We start from the raw sequence: 16,980 nt of genomic DNA on the forward strand, positions 1-16,980 counted from the left end.
TCAAAATAGAATTGGTTTAGTTATTTGAGTTATATTTAGTTATATTATTACATCTCGGAAGAATAGGTATGGAATTTCGGGCCTCTGGGAGAGGCCATCCTCTAGTGAGGGTGATGTGCTAAGTACATTATCATGCGATGGCTGTGTTATGAGACCAGCACATCTTCTTAGAGGACACTACAGGGAAGGCAAGAGCTGGAGAGCTCAATTCCATGAGAGGAACCATGGAAACTGCAGATGGAAGGACATATTTGAGATGCACTTAATTATGGATTTGCATGGGGCTAGGGAGAAACTTCCTGTATGTGCATAAACAATGAACTATAAAAATATAAAGTGTCAGATATTATGTCAGTATCATTAGAGTGATGATTGACATTCAGTTCACCAGCAGAGTTTAGGGGTGGGGGCAGGGAAGCCTTCTGGCCCTACTCTATACTTATCTTACCATAATCTCCAGGGGTTAGATTCACAAATCTGAGTTTAAGAAACAAACCTGAGAGTTCCTTATTTTGACCACCTATATATCTTAGAGTAAGAAGTCTAATAAAATTTCACTAAACATAATAGCTAGGCCCTTATGACTTTCACTCTTAAGGCTATTCCGTATGGATTTTGTAACAAACCTCTCTTTGCTAAGGTTACCAGTGGGTCTTCACTTCGCTAACGCCAATGGGTAATTTTAATTCCTCATCCATATTGGCTTTCTTCCATCCTGGCTGCACATATAGCCAGAGTGACCACTTCCTATCAGATATGATTTAATCTTCCCCCTTCGGAATGCTTTAATGACTTCCTCTTCATCTAAAGATCACTTTAAGAAGCCTGAAGTATTTGGCTTCTCCCTTCCTTCAATCTCCTAGCAGATCTAATGTCATTCTCCCATTTGCTTTCTTTGTTCAAACTACATTAGCCTTCTCCCAGTTTCTCAAACACAGCTCACTTCCTGCCAAGGCTTCCTGTATAGTAGAAGAATAGTCTGATGATATTTTCTTTTCACTCCCAAAGTTTTCACTGAACATTTGATAATTAAATTGTTTTAAAGTCTTACTGTCTATTATATCCAGGCTTAAATTCTCTATCCTGAACACTACAGTTGACATAATTTGAATGACCATGATTATGCTGCCCTCTTCTTTATCAATATTCTCTTCCTACAGTTTTATCTAAACCAAGGGTCAGCAAAATTTGTAGTAAAGAGCCAGAGAGTACATATTGTTAACTTTGTGGGCCAAAAGGCAAAATCTGGGCAATTGTCCTTGCCAAAAGACAGGTAGTCTATTGCATATTTTACATTTTAAAAATGTAAAAAAATATATATTTCACAGGTCACACAAAATCAGGCAGCAGAACAAATTTGGCTCATAGGTTATAGCTCACTAGTGCCTAAACTAGACACATGACTTTAAGCATGATCTATAGGCCTATGATTTTCAAACTTACATGCGTAAGCCAAGTCATCTTCTTTATGCCCACATGATATTTTCACTTGAATTCTAACAGGCATCTCAAGTTAATGTAGGAATAAAAGTAAAGCCAATCACACTCAGGTACCTATCTCCACCTCTGCAGCTTGGAATCTACCCCATGGTATCAAACACTACCCATCCCCATAAAAGAACATAAGCCCCCATTCCTCCAAATCCAAATATCTCATATAATTCGTGATCAGTCATTAGCTGACTGATCAACCTTCAAAACAATTTCCAATCTCAACAAAATTTCCCAGCTTCATTTCTACCATCATAATTCTATCCACCATCACTCTTCACCTGCACAGGTGCAATAGTCAGCTGAATGGTCCCTCTTCATCCACTACTCTACCCCTCCCCAGAAGTACACCCTCCATAATGTAGATAGAAGAAAACGTGTAGGAGTAAACCTAATCATATTACATCTCTAGCTTAAACTTCAGTGGATTTGTTCGTTTTTATTTTATTTTATTTTATTTTCCCACTATACAGCAAGGGGATCAAGTTATCCTTACATGTATACATTACAATGACATTTTTTTCCCCCCACCCTTCGTTCTGTTGCAACATGAGTATCTAGACAAAGTTCTCAATGCTACTCAGCAGGATCTCCTTGTAAATCTATTCTAAGTTGTGTCTGATAAGCCCAAGCTCCCTATCCCTCCCACTCCCTCCCCCTCCCATCAGGCAGCCGCAAGTCTTTTCTCCAAGTCCATGATTTTCTTTTCTGAGGAGATGTTCATTTGTGCTGGATATTAGATTCCAGTTATAAGTGATATCATATGGTATTTGTCTTTGTCTTTCTGGTTCATTTCACTCAGTATGAGATTCTCTAGTTTGATCCATGTCACTGCAAATGGCATTATGTCATTCTTTTTATGGCTGAGTAGTATTCCATTGTGTATATATACCACATCTTCCTAATCCAATCATCTGTTGATGGACATTTGGGTTGTTTCCAAGTCCTGGCTATTGTGAATAGTGCTGCAATGAACATGCGGGTGCATGTGTCTTTTTCAAGGAAAGTTTTGTCCAGCTATACGCCCAAGAGTAGGATTGCTGGGTTATATGGTACTTCTAGGTATAGATTTCTAAGATATCTCCAAACTGTTCTCCATAGTGGCTGTACCAGTTTATATTCCCACCAACAGTGCAGGAGGGTTCACTTTCATCCGCAGCCCCTCCAGCACTTGTTGTTTGTGGATTTATTAATGATGGCCATTCTGACTGGTGTGAGGTGATATCTCATGGTAGTTTTGATTTGCATTTCTTTTATAATCAGCGATGTTGAGCATTTTTTCATGTGTTTTCTGGCCATCTGTATATCTTCCTTGGAGAAATGTCTAGTCAGGTCTTTCACCCATTTTTCCAGGGATTGATTGGCTTTTTTTGCTGTTGGGTTGTATAAGTTGTTTATATATTCTAGAGATTAAGCCCTTGTCCATTGCATCATTTGAAACTATTTTCTCCCATTTTGAAATTTGTCTTTTTGTTTTCTTTTTGGTTTTCTTTGCTGTGCAAAATCTTTTCAGTTTGATGAGGTCCCATGGGTTTATTTTTGCTCTAATTTCTATTGCTTTGGGAGACTGACCTGAGACAATATTCATGATGTTGATGTCAGAGAGTGTTTTGCCTATGTTTTCTTCTAGGAGTTTGATGGTGTCCTGTTGTATATTTAAGTCTTTCAGCCATTTTGAGTTTATTTTTGTGCATGGTATGAGGGTATGCTCTAGTTCTGTATCTAAATATTGCCTCCAAAATCCTAACTTTTCTGGGCTCCTGAGAACTCCTACCTTCATGTCTCTCCTGTGTGCTTCCTTCATTCCAGCCAAACTGACCTCCTCCTCAGGAAAATATTGAGTTTACTTCTAGTTCAGAAATTTTATATTTGCCATTCCTTTTGCTCAGAATACTCCATCTTTGAAGGACTTGCCTTTTTCTCTCCATTCTCATCTCAACTGAAACATGATCTCCTGAGAGAAAGAGAGAGAAATCCCTGACCTCCTTACTGCTATTTCAGAGCCTCCCCACTTGCCAGTTATACTTAACTACATTATCACATCTAATCTTCATAGCAGTACACTCTTCATAGCCCTTCACAACACTGACTTGCTTATGCATCTGTGTGTCTTCTTCCTCTCTCCTTCCCACTGCATTATAACCACTTGAGCTTTGGCTATTTCATTACTATATCTCCAGTGCCGGGCATAGAGTAGGCAGTTTATAACAATTCTTTAATTGCCTTGTTGACTACTAGGCATATGTTAATCCTTTTGACTACTTTCTGTTACACTTTTGTCTTCTCCTTCTCTGTTTCTGTCTCCATCATTAGCTCTCCTCTGGATTTCTAGTCAATTTTAAAATGCCTATCATTTTATGTGCTCAGAAATTCTCTTTTTGTTAGATTGTGAGAGACCAATTTTCTCAAAAACTCCTATTTTTGCCAAAAAAGGCATAAGGTAAGACAAAACAGAAAAAAATATTTGCTTGGTGTTAGGGGACACCTTCCTACGAGAAGGACAATTCCACCATGAAACAAAATGCTGCTGATTGTTTCTGGTGCCCAGATTTGAAGCCAGTAAGTTTTCCCATGTTCAAAAATCTTTGACCATAGAGATGAAAGACATACTTAGAGCCATTAACTAATTACCACCATCAACATTTGGGTTCCAGAAACAAAATTTAATATGGTATTGATTGGCATAATAGTAATTCAAAAGCAGTTTTATCAACATATTCCAGTAGAACGAATGCCCTAACTAGCATCTTCAATTTAATACCTGAATCTGAAGAAGAATTAGTTGTACATTATGCCAAATTTGCATTGGCTCACTCATCTGAAAAGCTTTCAAATTAATTTTAAAAGAGACATTCAGTAATGGAAAGGGGAAAGATAAAAGCTTATTTTATTTTATTTATTTTTTATATATAATGATTTTTTTATACAATGATTTTTATTTTTTCCAATATAGCTGGTTTACAATGTTCTATCAGTTTTCTACTGTACAGCATGGTGACCCAGTTACACATACATGTATATATTCTTTTTTATCACATTATCATGCTCTATCATAAGTGACTAGATATAGTTCCTAGTGCTGTACAGCAGGATCTCATTGTTTCTCCATTCCAAAGGCAATAGTTTGCATCTATTAACACCAAATTCCCAATCCATCCCACTCCCTCCCCCTTCCCCTTGGCAGCCACAAGTCTATTCTCCATATCCATGATTTTCTTTTCTGTGGAAAGGTTCATTTGTGCCATATATTAGATTCCAGATATAAGTGATATCATATGGTATTTGCCTTCTTTCTGATTTACTTCACACAGTATGAGAGTCTCTAGTTCCATCCATGTCACTGCAAATGGCATTATTTGGTTCTTTTTGATAGCTGAGTAGTATTCCATCATGTATATATACCACATCTTCTTTATTCATCTGTTGATGGACATTTGGGTTGTTTCCATGTCTTGGCTATTGTGAATAGTGTTGCAATGAACATGCATGTACATGTGTCTTTTTCAAGGAAAGTTTTGTCCAGATATACAAAAATATATAATCTTTGGAATCTGGCAAACTGTGGTGGATATATATCCAGAAGCCTGGTGGTCTGGCCTGGGGAATATGCCCAAAGAGAGGATCACTAGGGTATGGCCAGGCCGGACCCTTTGGACAGCAGTGCCAGAAAGATTGTGTCTAGTTTCTGGGGCCATGTTTCAGTAAGTTTAATTCCAATTTACTTGTCATCAGATTGGCTCACTTCCCTTTCTGTCAAGGGCATAGGAACATGCTTTAGGTTACCCTACTGGAGTCCCTTTTGATCACCGAGATTGCTGAAAAGGATGTATCACCCCAACTACAACAACAACAGCAAAACCTGGCTAGAGTTTCAGTTATCCAGGTTTTTTGTTTGTTTGTTTTAGGGCCGCCTCTGTAGTATATGGAGGTTCCCAGGTTAGGGGTCCAATTGGAGCTATAGCTGTCGGCCTACACCACAGCCAAAGCTACGCAGGATCCAAGCTGTGTCTATGATCTACACAACAGCTCACTGCAACACCAGATCCCTAACCCTCTGAGTGAGGCCAGGGATTGAACCTGCAACTACATGGTTCCTAGTCAGATTCATTTCTGCTGCACCATGATTGGAACTCCATCAGGATTTTTAAATGGGGTTGCTCTTTACCTGATTTTTAAGGCCCTGAGATGTTTCAAATATTTTTTGGCTCTTTGTATTTCGTATGTGTGTGTATTGATGGTTTATACATTTTGTAGATACTTCTATATTGTATGCTGGCTTTGTAAGAGCTCTTTATATATCATGGATATTAACTATTGTTTCTTATATATGTTCTATTTTCTCTCAAACTGTTATTTGTCTTTTAACTTTGTTTATGGTGCCTTATCAATAGAAGTTTTAATAATTTAAGTAGTTCTATCTATAAAACTTTTCTTTGTTTCTGGTTGCTCTGTGTTTGGATTACTATGTAGTTGCAATGTGGTATACACAAACACCTACTAAACTGGAAGAGAATTGGGTTCTAATTATGGCTCTGCTACTAGTCTTCAAATCTAAGTTCCATCACCTACAGAATGGAACTAGACTAGACAGCAGATGACTTCTATTCTTTTTTTAATGATTTTTATTTTTTTCCATTATAGCTGGTTTACAGTGTTCTGTCAATTTTCTACAGTACAGCATGGTGACTCAGTTACACATACATGTATACATTCTTTTTTCTCACATTATCATGCTCCATCACAAGTAACCATACAGAGTTTCCAGTACTACACAGAAGGATCTCATTGCTAATCCATTCCAAATGGAAATAGTTTGCATCTATTAACCCCAAGCACCCCATCCATCCCACTCCCTTCCCCTCGGCAACAAGAAGTCTATTCTCCAAGTCCATGGATTTTCTTTTCTGTGGAAAGGTTCATTTGTGCCATATATTAGATTCCAGATATGTGATATCGTATGGTATTTGCCTTCTTCTTTCTGATTTACTTCACTCAGTATGAGAGTCTCTAGTTCCATCCATGTCACTGCAAATGGCATTATTTGGTTCTTTTTATGGCTGCATAGTACTCCATTGTGTATATGCCACATCTTCCTAATCCAATCATCTGTCGATGGACATTTGATGGACATTTGGGTCGTTTCCATGTCTTGGCTATTGTGAATAGTGCTGCAATGAACAGGCGGGTGCATGTGTCTTTTTCAAGGAAAGTTTTGTCCAGCTATATGCCCAAGAGTAGGATTTCTGGGTTATATGGTAGTTCTAGGTAGAGATTTCTAAGGTACCTCCATAGTGTTCTCCATAGTGGTTGTACCAGTTTACATTCCCACCAACAGTGCAGGAGGGTTCCCTTTTCTCCACAGTGCCTCCAGCACTTGTTGTTTGTGGATTTATTAATGATGGCCATTCTGACTGGTGTGAGGTGGTATCTCAAGTTTTGATTTGCATTTCTCTAATAATCAGGGATGTTGAGCATTTTTTCATGTGCTTGTTGGCCATCTGTATATCTTCCTTTTTATTTTTTCCATTATAGCTGGTTTATAGTGTTCTGTTAGTTTTATACTGTACAGCATGTTGACCCAATTACACATGTGTATACATTCTTTTTTTTTCACTTTATCATGCTCCATCATAAGTGACCAGACATAGTTCCCAGTGCTACACAGCAGGATCTCATTGCTAATCCATTCCAAAGGCAAGAGTCTGCATCTATTATTTTAATCACTTTGAAATAAAATTTAATTACATGAAAAGCTAGATTGTGGTTAAAGAGCAATAAAGCAATATTACTGACTCCTACTTAGTGACCACTGTATAATCTGAAAATTCAAAGTGAATTATCAAAAGAGATCTCAACATTCTCCAGTAGCTTCCGACTTCACTCCAAGCAAAAGCCAAACTCATTATTAATTGCAAGTATTATAGGCTACAGTCTCCATCCCTCCTCCCTAATCCTCCCTTCTTTTCCTATCCCTAATCCCTTCCTCTCTTCTTAATTCCCACCACATGCATTTTTCTCCAACCAGTTTCTTTGTTGTTCCTATGTAACACCAGACATGATCTTATTCAAGATTATACATTTATTGTACCCTTGCAAGTAATTTCTTGCCCCACATCTCTGCGTGGCTCAGGTTCTCAATACCTTGGGCTCTCAACTGCCATTTTCGCTGTGAGGTCATTCCTGACTATTCAGTTAAAAATTGTCCTCTTGGCATTATCAGCATTATTTTTCACCATGTAACTTGTATACTTGACATATTTACATTGCTTGTTTGTTATCTGTCTTCCCACTTTAGAAAGCAAGTTCTATGATAGAAGGGATTTTTGTCAGTTTTCTTAACTGCTCAAAGTCATACTTTATGTATAATATATAAAATACTTTATAAACTTTTGTTAAGTATGTGGGTATATGCTCTGAGACATCAAGGAGCTTACAAGGAAAAGACTCAAATGAGCAATTATAATGCACATTGAGAAATATTAATAGGGTTGTACATGGGGAGATTTGCAAAAAAAGTAACATCAAAATAATACTGTAGAATCTGGACAGAGAGAGAATAGGTGATATCTGAATTAAAGGATAAAAGGAAGATAGCCAGATGGAAAAAAGATAGAAAGCAAGATTTTGAGCACCAAAATGTTACTGCAGGAAAAATAAGCTAAAGATCACAAGAAAAAAAATAAATTCTTAGAAATAAAAAGCATCATAAGAGAAAAAGCATGTTATATTGCATCCCAATTCTTATATCATACACAATTAACTATAAAAATCAAACCAAGTTTATGCTTTGACAAAGCTAAGTTGATAAACAGATCACACTGTGACATGACCAAATACAAACCTGCATTTTTAAATTTTCAGAAAAAGCCTTTAGACAAAATACATGATAGTTTAGGGAAGCAAAGTTGCTGATGGATGAGGCACACTTGCCTTGAAGACAATACATAGCTTGTGAGCATTGAGCGTAGACTTCATAATGGGAGGGTGCCAGATTCTTTTTTTTTTTTTTTTTGTCTCTTGCAATCTGAGTTGGCAACTTTGAAACTCATGTGTAATTCATGAGGTTTTTAGAGGAAACCTAATAAGTGACAAAGAAGTGATTCCCAAACATGTCTTTATGGTGAGGAAGGTATGGCATTATTGGATGAAGAGGTAGAAAGAAAAAAAAAAAAAGATTTAAGAATAAGCAGTAATTTCTGCCCAAGACTGCGACACCCAGTCTCATACACCAGACTATTCTGAATCTCTTGACTCCATGTCTAGGCTCTTTAGTTTGTCCTTTAGCTAGTGTACCAAGAACTTAAATTGCCTTTTTTTTTTTTTTTTTTTTTTTTGTCTTTTTGCTTGTGTTAGGGCCACTCCCAGGGCATATGGAGGTTCCCAGGCTAGGGGTCCAATCAGAGCTCTAGCCGCAGGCCTACGCTGGAGCCACAGCAATGCTAGATCCGAGCCATGTCTGCAACCTACACCACAGCTCACAGCAACGCCGGATCCTTAACCCACTAAGCAAGGCCAGGGACCAAACCTGCAACCTCATGGTTCCTAGTCAGATTCGTTAACCACTGAGCCACAACGGGAACTCCAAAGAACTTAAATTGCTTTTAAGGCACAGTTTTAACACTTCACACCATGATTTGGCTCTAAGGCTGACTACAAAGTAGGGTGGAGTATGGTATGCGCCTACTTAGAAAAGAAGTCACCTTCCTCAGCCTCTTTCAACTCCCACCACCCCCCTCCCCCGTGGCAATAAAAAAAAAAAAAAAACTTCATATGAATACAAATTTAAGAATTTACATCATATTTTATTATTAGCATATGTTAGACTATCCCAGCTTATGCATTTCTCACGCATACTCCTTCACTTCTCCCTTTTCCTGTTTATACCACTTACTTCAATTCCTCTTTCTCTTTAGCGATCTATGCTCTCTTTATTCCCAATTTAACTCTCTTTTTTTCTATCCATATATATGGCTAGGGAGAAAGTTACTGCTAGCAAATCCAATAGAAGATAACGTCTTATTAGCTTATTTTTCAAGTCAAATTCCAAATACAACAAAAAACTTCAAATGAAATGTTAATTCTATACCAAGTATCTAAAGCCTTTAAATATGTAAAAATAGAGCATTAAAACTCTCCGGTAAAAATGATAAGGGCACTTGGAACCATATTTGAAATCGTTTTTCCTAAACTAATTTAATTTTCAGAGGGTAGAGAATGCTCACAAAATGAGACTACCTTAAAGCATAAAATAAATGGGAATTAAAACACTACTATGTTGCATGGTAAGAATACTTTTTGAAATACTGTGACCAAATGTGATCTAAATATTGGATAATTTTATATAATTTCAGTAAGAAGAGGTATCAATTTATCATATTCTTCTCCCTTAAAATAGGAACATTTCACAACTAGCCCCTCCGTGGCAATTTTTTTAAACATGAAAAAAAAAATTACTGTATCACAATTTTATTAAAAGCATCTATCTAAATTGTAAAAAGTTAATTCCTTCCTTGAGATAAAAAAAATATACATATAAGTGAGCACTCAAAAGAAATTCTTCACAATTAGACTTTTATGGTATTATCTCCTTTACTTCATTGGGCTCCCGTGTAGACTGCATGAAAGGACTTGCACTGATTTTAGGAAGTCAACAGTCAAATGTCTGGAAAGGATTTGAAATGCACAGTTTTCTCAAAAATCCAAATTTTGAGGACAAGTTCTTCAAAAATATTGTCTTTAAAGTAAATCCACTTGCATTTTTAAAATCACTACTTTCCCTGTTTACAATATAATACAAACATTTCAAGCTGTGGAAATTGCGTACTGCATATAATCACTAAAAATGACTGGCTCATTGTTGGTAGGATTTTAAATGTTGCTGAGATGAGTATCAATGGGAGTTTTAGATTTTGGATATTTGCATTTTTATTTTAAGATGCCTAAACCAAAATTAAAACTGGACATAAGTAACAAAATTATGCCACCGACTAAATTAAATTTTGCCCATTTATCATTTTTATATGTACACACAAACACACATATGTTATTTAGCAAAATGGAAAATTCTTTACATTTGGTAAACAGTGGTGGACACATTAAGACTTCAGTTACACAGCAAAGTTCAATTTCACTACTACTTAGCTTGATTATATTTTGAGGTCAGGTCTCTAGTGATATACAAATAATCGTCATTCAATATTCACTGCCAAATTTATGAGCTTTCTTCTCTGAAAATAACATTCATTTATAAGATGAAAACAATTTACCCAAGTAATCTTGGAAAATTTAAACTCTAGGTGGCATTAAGGTCCCTCAAGGTCATTATTCCTCACCAGTAGTGAAGTCTCAGATATTACTATAATTTATAGATTACATTATTTGAAATATTCAAATTGAAAAGCTGTAGCTTTTAAAATAAACCTTCGACACAAAGTTGATTCCCATCCTCATTTACTGACAAAATTACACAGTCATTTAAATTTCTTGAATGAAAGAGAAAGCGAGAGAAACAAAAATATCGCTAAATACACTGGTAAAAGATTTCAAAGCAGAGAAAGAAAAATATACAGAGGAGAACTCTTATCTTTCTATCAATCAATTGATCAATCCATCCATTCTAGAAAAGCTTTTTTCTGATGTCTCTAGAGAAAAAAACAGATGTGTGACAAATGCAAAACACAAGTGATTAGCGCTGTGTATATAAATTATAGTCTAACGACTTGCAAAATAGGACAATTTACTTTTTCAGAATGTTGCCTCAACTAAAATATTTCATAATGGAGATCATGAAACTAAAGATTATAATTACTGAATGTTATCATATTTTGTTGAATGCTCAATATCTAACACAAAATCTGATAATGAAAATAGAAGATAAATTGATTTGTCCTCAAAAGTGAATTTTGCTATATGAGTGATATCCACTTGCTTCATCAAAGTTTCAAACCTCCGCACATTTAGTTTCAAGGTGGCTATATGGAACTTCAACATGTAAATTCTGGAAACCAAACTGACTAAAATTCTGTGTGTACTCATGATAACATATTAAAATTATTACTATATGTAAACCTTATATGATCTACAAAAAAATCAGTAAATAGTGCTCATTCAATAAATCTGAAAAACTTGTTTTTTAGAAACAGACATATATTCATTCTTCTTTTTATTATTTTTAATATATATTAGAAAATTCACACAGCTATATTATGTACCAGAATAAAAAAAGGAACACATTTATTAAAGCCACTAAGGGAGAAATATCTTTTTAAGAATTACCAAGCAATATTTCTGAATGGTTTATTTGCTTTTTAAAGTCACATCAATTTATTTTTAAGAAGTATTCATATTAATTCCAAACTGCCTCATATTGCCTTTAAATTCACATGCATCTCAGTTGCTGTTTTAAAGTATTATATAAACTACACTTTTACCTTTATACACATCTCATTATTACTTGAACATGATGGGAAAAGAAAGAAATGTGATTGCTGAGTTTAGAAAAAAATTTCTCAGTTCTGAATACCATTAACTGTTGTCTGCACTTCCCCAAATCCTGTAAATCTACTGGGCTCTCTGTTGGCTTTCTACAGCCCCTCTTCCCAGCCCAAATTCCCATGATTTAACCTGTTGTGTTATATAAATTACACCTGTATGTACTGGATATTAGTTCTGTTTTATCTTGCTTATCTCCAAAGTCAATGGCTACCTTAGTGTTTGATTGTGTGTGTGTGTACATCCTATAATTCCTTTAAAAAACAAAAATAAATCTGAATGTTCATTTTACTTGTTTTATTTACATAGTAGGTATAATTCTTTTAAAGTTGTGTGTATTCTACTTTAACTTAAGGATTGGCTTAGTATATTAGAAACTGCTTAAAAAGTGAAAATTAACCACTTAATATAGGAAAATATACATCTTCAAGCAGATGCTATTCTTGACAGACACAAAAAAATTAACAAGGGACAGCTACCTGTTTGCCATACATTTTCTTCATTCTTTTTTTATATGACCCCGATGCCCCCAAGGGATCATCAACCAATCTTATTTATTTATTTATTTATTTATTTATTTATTTATTTATTTATAGGGCCGCACCTGCAGCATATGGAGGTTCCCAGGCTAGGGGTCAAATCAGAACTGCAGCTGCCAGCCTACACCACAGCCACAGCAGCCTGGGATCCATGCCATGTCTGCAACCTACACCACATCTCACTGCAGTGCTGGATCCTTAACCAACTGAGCGAGGTCAGGGATCAAACCCACATCCTCATGGATACTAGTTGGGCTTGTTACCACTGAGCCACAGCGGGAACTCTCAATCTTCATATTTAGAACTCAGAATGCATTTCCCATAACATTTGCTGTAAATGGTGGTTACACACAGATGAATTAATAAGTGGACTTTTGTCTTCTGTTTCCAAACTTAATTACCTTTTTTAATGTGCCTTTTATGGGAAAGAATATCCAAATTTCACAATGATTTATAAATAATTAGAATATACTGATAAATATGGAGAATTTGTATAAAAATACAGTTTAGCATTGCTTATAAACCCTTGAAATTTAAATTTGTGCAAAAATAAGTTTATTAATTTTGCATGCATGTTTGCTACAAAAGTCATACTTTGCTGATACTTAACCACAACTCTAGACTTTGGCCTAAATAAAGTTAAAGGCAAAGTTGTACACTTAATATAGAAAAAACTTTATTTACAGATTTTTAATGTATTTAATGTATTATTTTCTTACCAAAATACTATGAGATTTTTTCTTTTAAAAAGTATCCAGTAATATAAAGTTTTGATTTCAAAACTTTTTTTAAAATTCTGCTTAATTATATGATCCAAGGTGGAAAAAAATTAGTATTTAATGAGGCTTATTGCTCCAAACTATAATACTTAGCTTGGATTTTACCTGAAATTATAAGATTCACTTATCATGCCTAAGAAATCTGCTTCATTCATTCCAGCTACTATAAAGGAAGCAAAATTCCCTTAACCATAATATTAAAGCATTCTATTATGTTTTCTATTGTTTTGTCCTTTGAATTATTGCCTATTTTAATTTATTCTTTTAAAAGGAAGCTAAATTACTTAACTTGCATTTATCATTAGAAGCTTCACTGTACTTAAGCATGGCATTGACTTGGGGCATGTTTTTTTGTTTGTTTTACACAGGATGGTCACTATCAAAGGAAAGACTCTTTGAGAAATCAATATTGAAGAAAGAATAAAGAGCTTGGACAAATAAGAGAGACAATACTTATTCTTTCTCAAATATCTGAAATATCCAATAAACTTAACCAATGAGAATTAGCCACAATCCCTAGAAATAATGGCCACAGAGAAGGTTTTGGCAATCTCCTGTCATACTAAATGTACTGTTGGATCACTATTGCAGGAAAATAGTTGTCCTGCTGCATTTTAGTGATCCTACACATTGTCAGGGGAATAAACAACTTTCTTAGCCAACAGAAATGCTGCCTACAGATTCCTGTTTTAGACATTTGATTAAAAAAAAAAGTGTGTTAAGTGATTTTCTTACATTATTTTTAACAAAAAAAAGAAAAGCAAAATGAGAATTCAACTTGATGTTAATATAAATTCTTAATGGCATGAAAGAAAAGTTAAAAACCAAAGCCCATTTCATTATTAAAATTGATTATCTGCATATATGTATATATACCTATTCACATACAAGATACACATGCATTTTTTTAAAAAAACATCTATTTTATAAGCAATCAGTGTTCTTTTTGAACAATATTTTCAAAAGAGTTAATAAACTTACTTAAATAAACACAATATTTAATGGATAGTTTGGAAACCATAAGACTAGCAAAAACTCAACGCCATTTTCAATCTTCAATTTGAAACACATTTTCAGTATTATCTAGAGCAATGCTTTTAAACCTTTCCTGGTCACATTTCAAGGCCTGAGAAATGCAGAAGCAACATCAACATATATTCTACTCCAAGACCAAACAAAATTTATGGGGGTCACAACTTCCTTTTATCATATAAAACATTAAATTGCAATGTGCATCTAGCAAGCAACGCACCTCCAAAAATAATACTTATCACAAAATATACCACATAGACACCAGATTTGACATAAAGCACTCCCTATAGCTACCGATCAAATAAGTACATTGAAAAACTTCATTACAAAATCTCTGGTCCCTTTCAACTCTGTAAAGGACATGTCAGGACACAGCAAACTGCCAACTTCACTCTACCATTAATTTCCTCCAAATATACTTGTCAAAGCAATGAGGAACATCCATTTTTCTCCTTAATTTGTGAAGAACATCAAACCCTTTAATGAATTATGTTTTTGAAATTTAAAACATTAAAACCTAAAAGTCACTAAAGAAACAAGATCCAAAAGCTTCACTTAAAAATATAATAGCTTTAATGAATAGGTCCTTGTAAAATTACACAAACACACACAAATATATCTATATAGAGAGCATCTACCATAGCAAAGTAAAGCCAACTCGAAGCAGCAGCTTCAAATGTGATACACCAACTCACACCTAATTCGAGCTCAATTAAACAGCTTCAGAAGCATTAGAATCCTCTTCAACAAAAAACTTGGGGAAATGTCAAACCAAAATCAAATCAAATCAAATCGAATCAAACCAAAGGTCCACGTAATCCAAAATAAAATGCAACTCACATCCAGCTCAAAGAATATTAAAACATGCTTGCACCTACCTTGGCCTTGTCCTTTCCCCTGCTGACTCCAAAGGATCAACATCATCATTAGCAGTCTTGGAGTCCATGTCCACATTCTTCTTGTGACACTTCCTTGTCTTCTAGCCATTGCATTTTAAGTTCTGCATATTGCAAGAAGTAAGCATAAAAAGTACAATAAATTACAATCTTTAAAATAGAATTACCACTCAAATCCAACATATAATATGCATTATGTATTTACAAATCATCCTGCTTATAAGAAGATACATTTAAAAATCATACTTCCCTCTGGGATTCTCACTATGATGATTAATATGAAAGCTCACTCATCTTTAACCTCCTATTCTAATCATTCATTTGAATATTTTTCAATATCAGTTTGCAAAGTAGGCCATTAAAACTTATGAATGCTTAAAAAGGATTTCCAAAATACCTACTGGGATATAGTCAAGCAAAAACTGTACATGGACACTATAAGTTTTTATTTAAGTAAACATATATTAAAAACAACATATCGCCTCTATGAACATATGCAAATAATGACTTTTCAACACTTTTATATAAAGAAAACATAAGTATCTCATATATCTAGTTAGGAGTTAAATGACATTCTAGTTACATTGGAAATTTAATGACATAAAGAGATTCATCATGTACACTAGTCTTGTGTATTAAAATTGAGGGTAAAATTACTGATAGAAATCACTAAACATTTGCAATTCCAATTTCAGATATACAAACCATAGGAGATCATATATATATGCGAAATGATGAAATATACTTGAATGTTCATTAGACACTGTTTTTAATACTGAAAAATGAAAATGCTTAAATGCCCAAAGAGATATTACGTATTCATACAACTGAATGATATATATATATTAGCTAAAATTACTCAACTCTAGTCACTGTATCAAAATGGATGAATGTCAAAAACAAGAATTTAAACAAAAATAAGTTGCAAAACAATAGTTTCAATAATATATCTTTTATATGTAAACATACATAAAATACAAGTTTAACTATTTTACATGTTTACATATGTGATATAAGATAATAATCTGTAAGAATGATAAACACTTTCCAAAATTAAGAAATTGCAGCCTGGGAACCTCCATATGCCGCGGAAGCGGCCCAAAGAAATAGCAAAAAGACAAAAAAAAAAAAAAAAAAAGAAAGGAGTTCCCGTCGTGGCGCAGTGGTTAACGAATCCGACTAGGAACCATGAGGTTGCGGGTTCGGTCTCTGCGCTTGCTCAGTGGGTTAACGATCTGGCGTTGCCCTGAGCTGTGGTGTAGGTTTTCGACGCGGCTCAGATCCTGCGTTGCTGTGGCTCTGGCGTAGGCCGGTGGCTACAGCTCCGATTCGACCCCTAGCCTGGGAATCTCCATATGCCGCGGGAGCGGCCCAAAGAAATAGCAAAAAGACAAAAAAAAAAAAAAAAAAAAAAAGAAATTGCAAGACTAAAATTTATACAATCATTAAGTGGAATCTTTGAAGATTATTCCTAAGTTCCAATGTTTACGCAGTTAACAAAACATGGAGCTATGTGAATTTAATGATTTCCTGAATAAACTCTGTATTCAAAATGCTACATAATCATAATTCTAGTAAACTTGGAAGGGAATCTAGGCATCCAGAACTTTTTCTTCTCCCTTTTTCTTTTTTTTTTTTATTTATTTTTTATTTTATTTAATTTTTTTTTATTTTCCCACTGTACAGCAAGGGGATCAAGTTATCCTTACATGTATACATTACAATTACATTTTTTTTCCCCAACCCTTTGTT

At 34.8% G+C, this 16,980-nt stretch overlaps 1 protein-coding gene across 3 annotated transcripts in view; it reads right to left on the bottom strand.

Moving 5' to 3' along the window:
• ROBO2 (roundabout guidance receptor 2) overlaps positions 1-16,980 on the bottom strand; it is a 1,674,316-nt gene that overhangs the window by 1,632,512 nt on the left and 24,824 nt on the right. For all 3 annotated transcript variants that reach the window (XM_021071393.1, XM_021071387.1, XM_021071400.1), the window contains exon 2: positions 15,211-15,332. In XM_021071393.1, coding sequence (XP_020927052.1) covers positions 15,211-15,319 — 109 coding nt within the window. In that variant the 5' untranslated portion in view covers positions 15,320-15,332. The remainder of the gene's footprint in view (positions 1-15,210; positions 15,333-16,980) is intronic.

Source organism: Sus scrofa, chromosome 13 (assembly GCF_000003025.6).
Source record: "Sus scrofa isolate TJ Tabasco breed Duroc chromosome 13, Sscrofa11.1, whole genome shotgun sequence".
In the NCBI taxonomy this organism is placed as follows: domain Eukaryota; kingdom Metazoa; phylum Chordata; class Mammalia; order Artiodactyla; family Suidae; genus Sus; species Sus scrofa.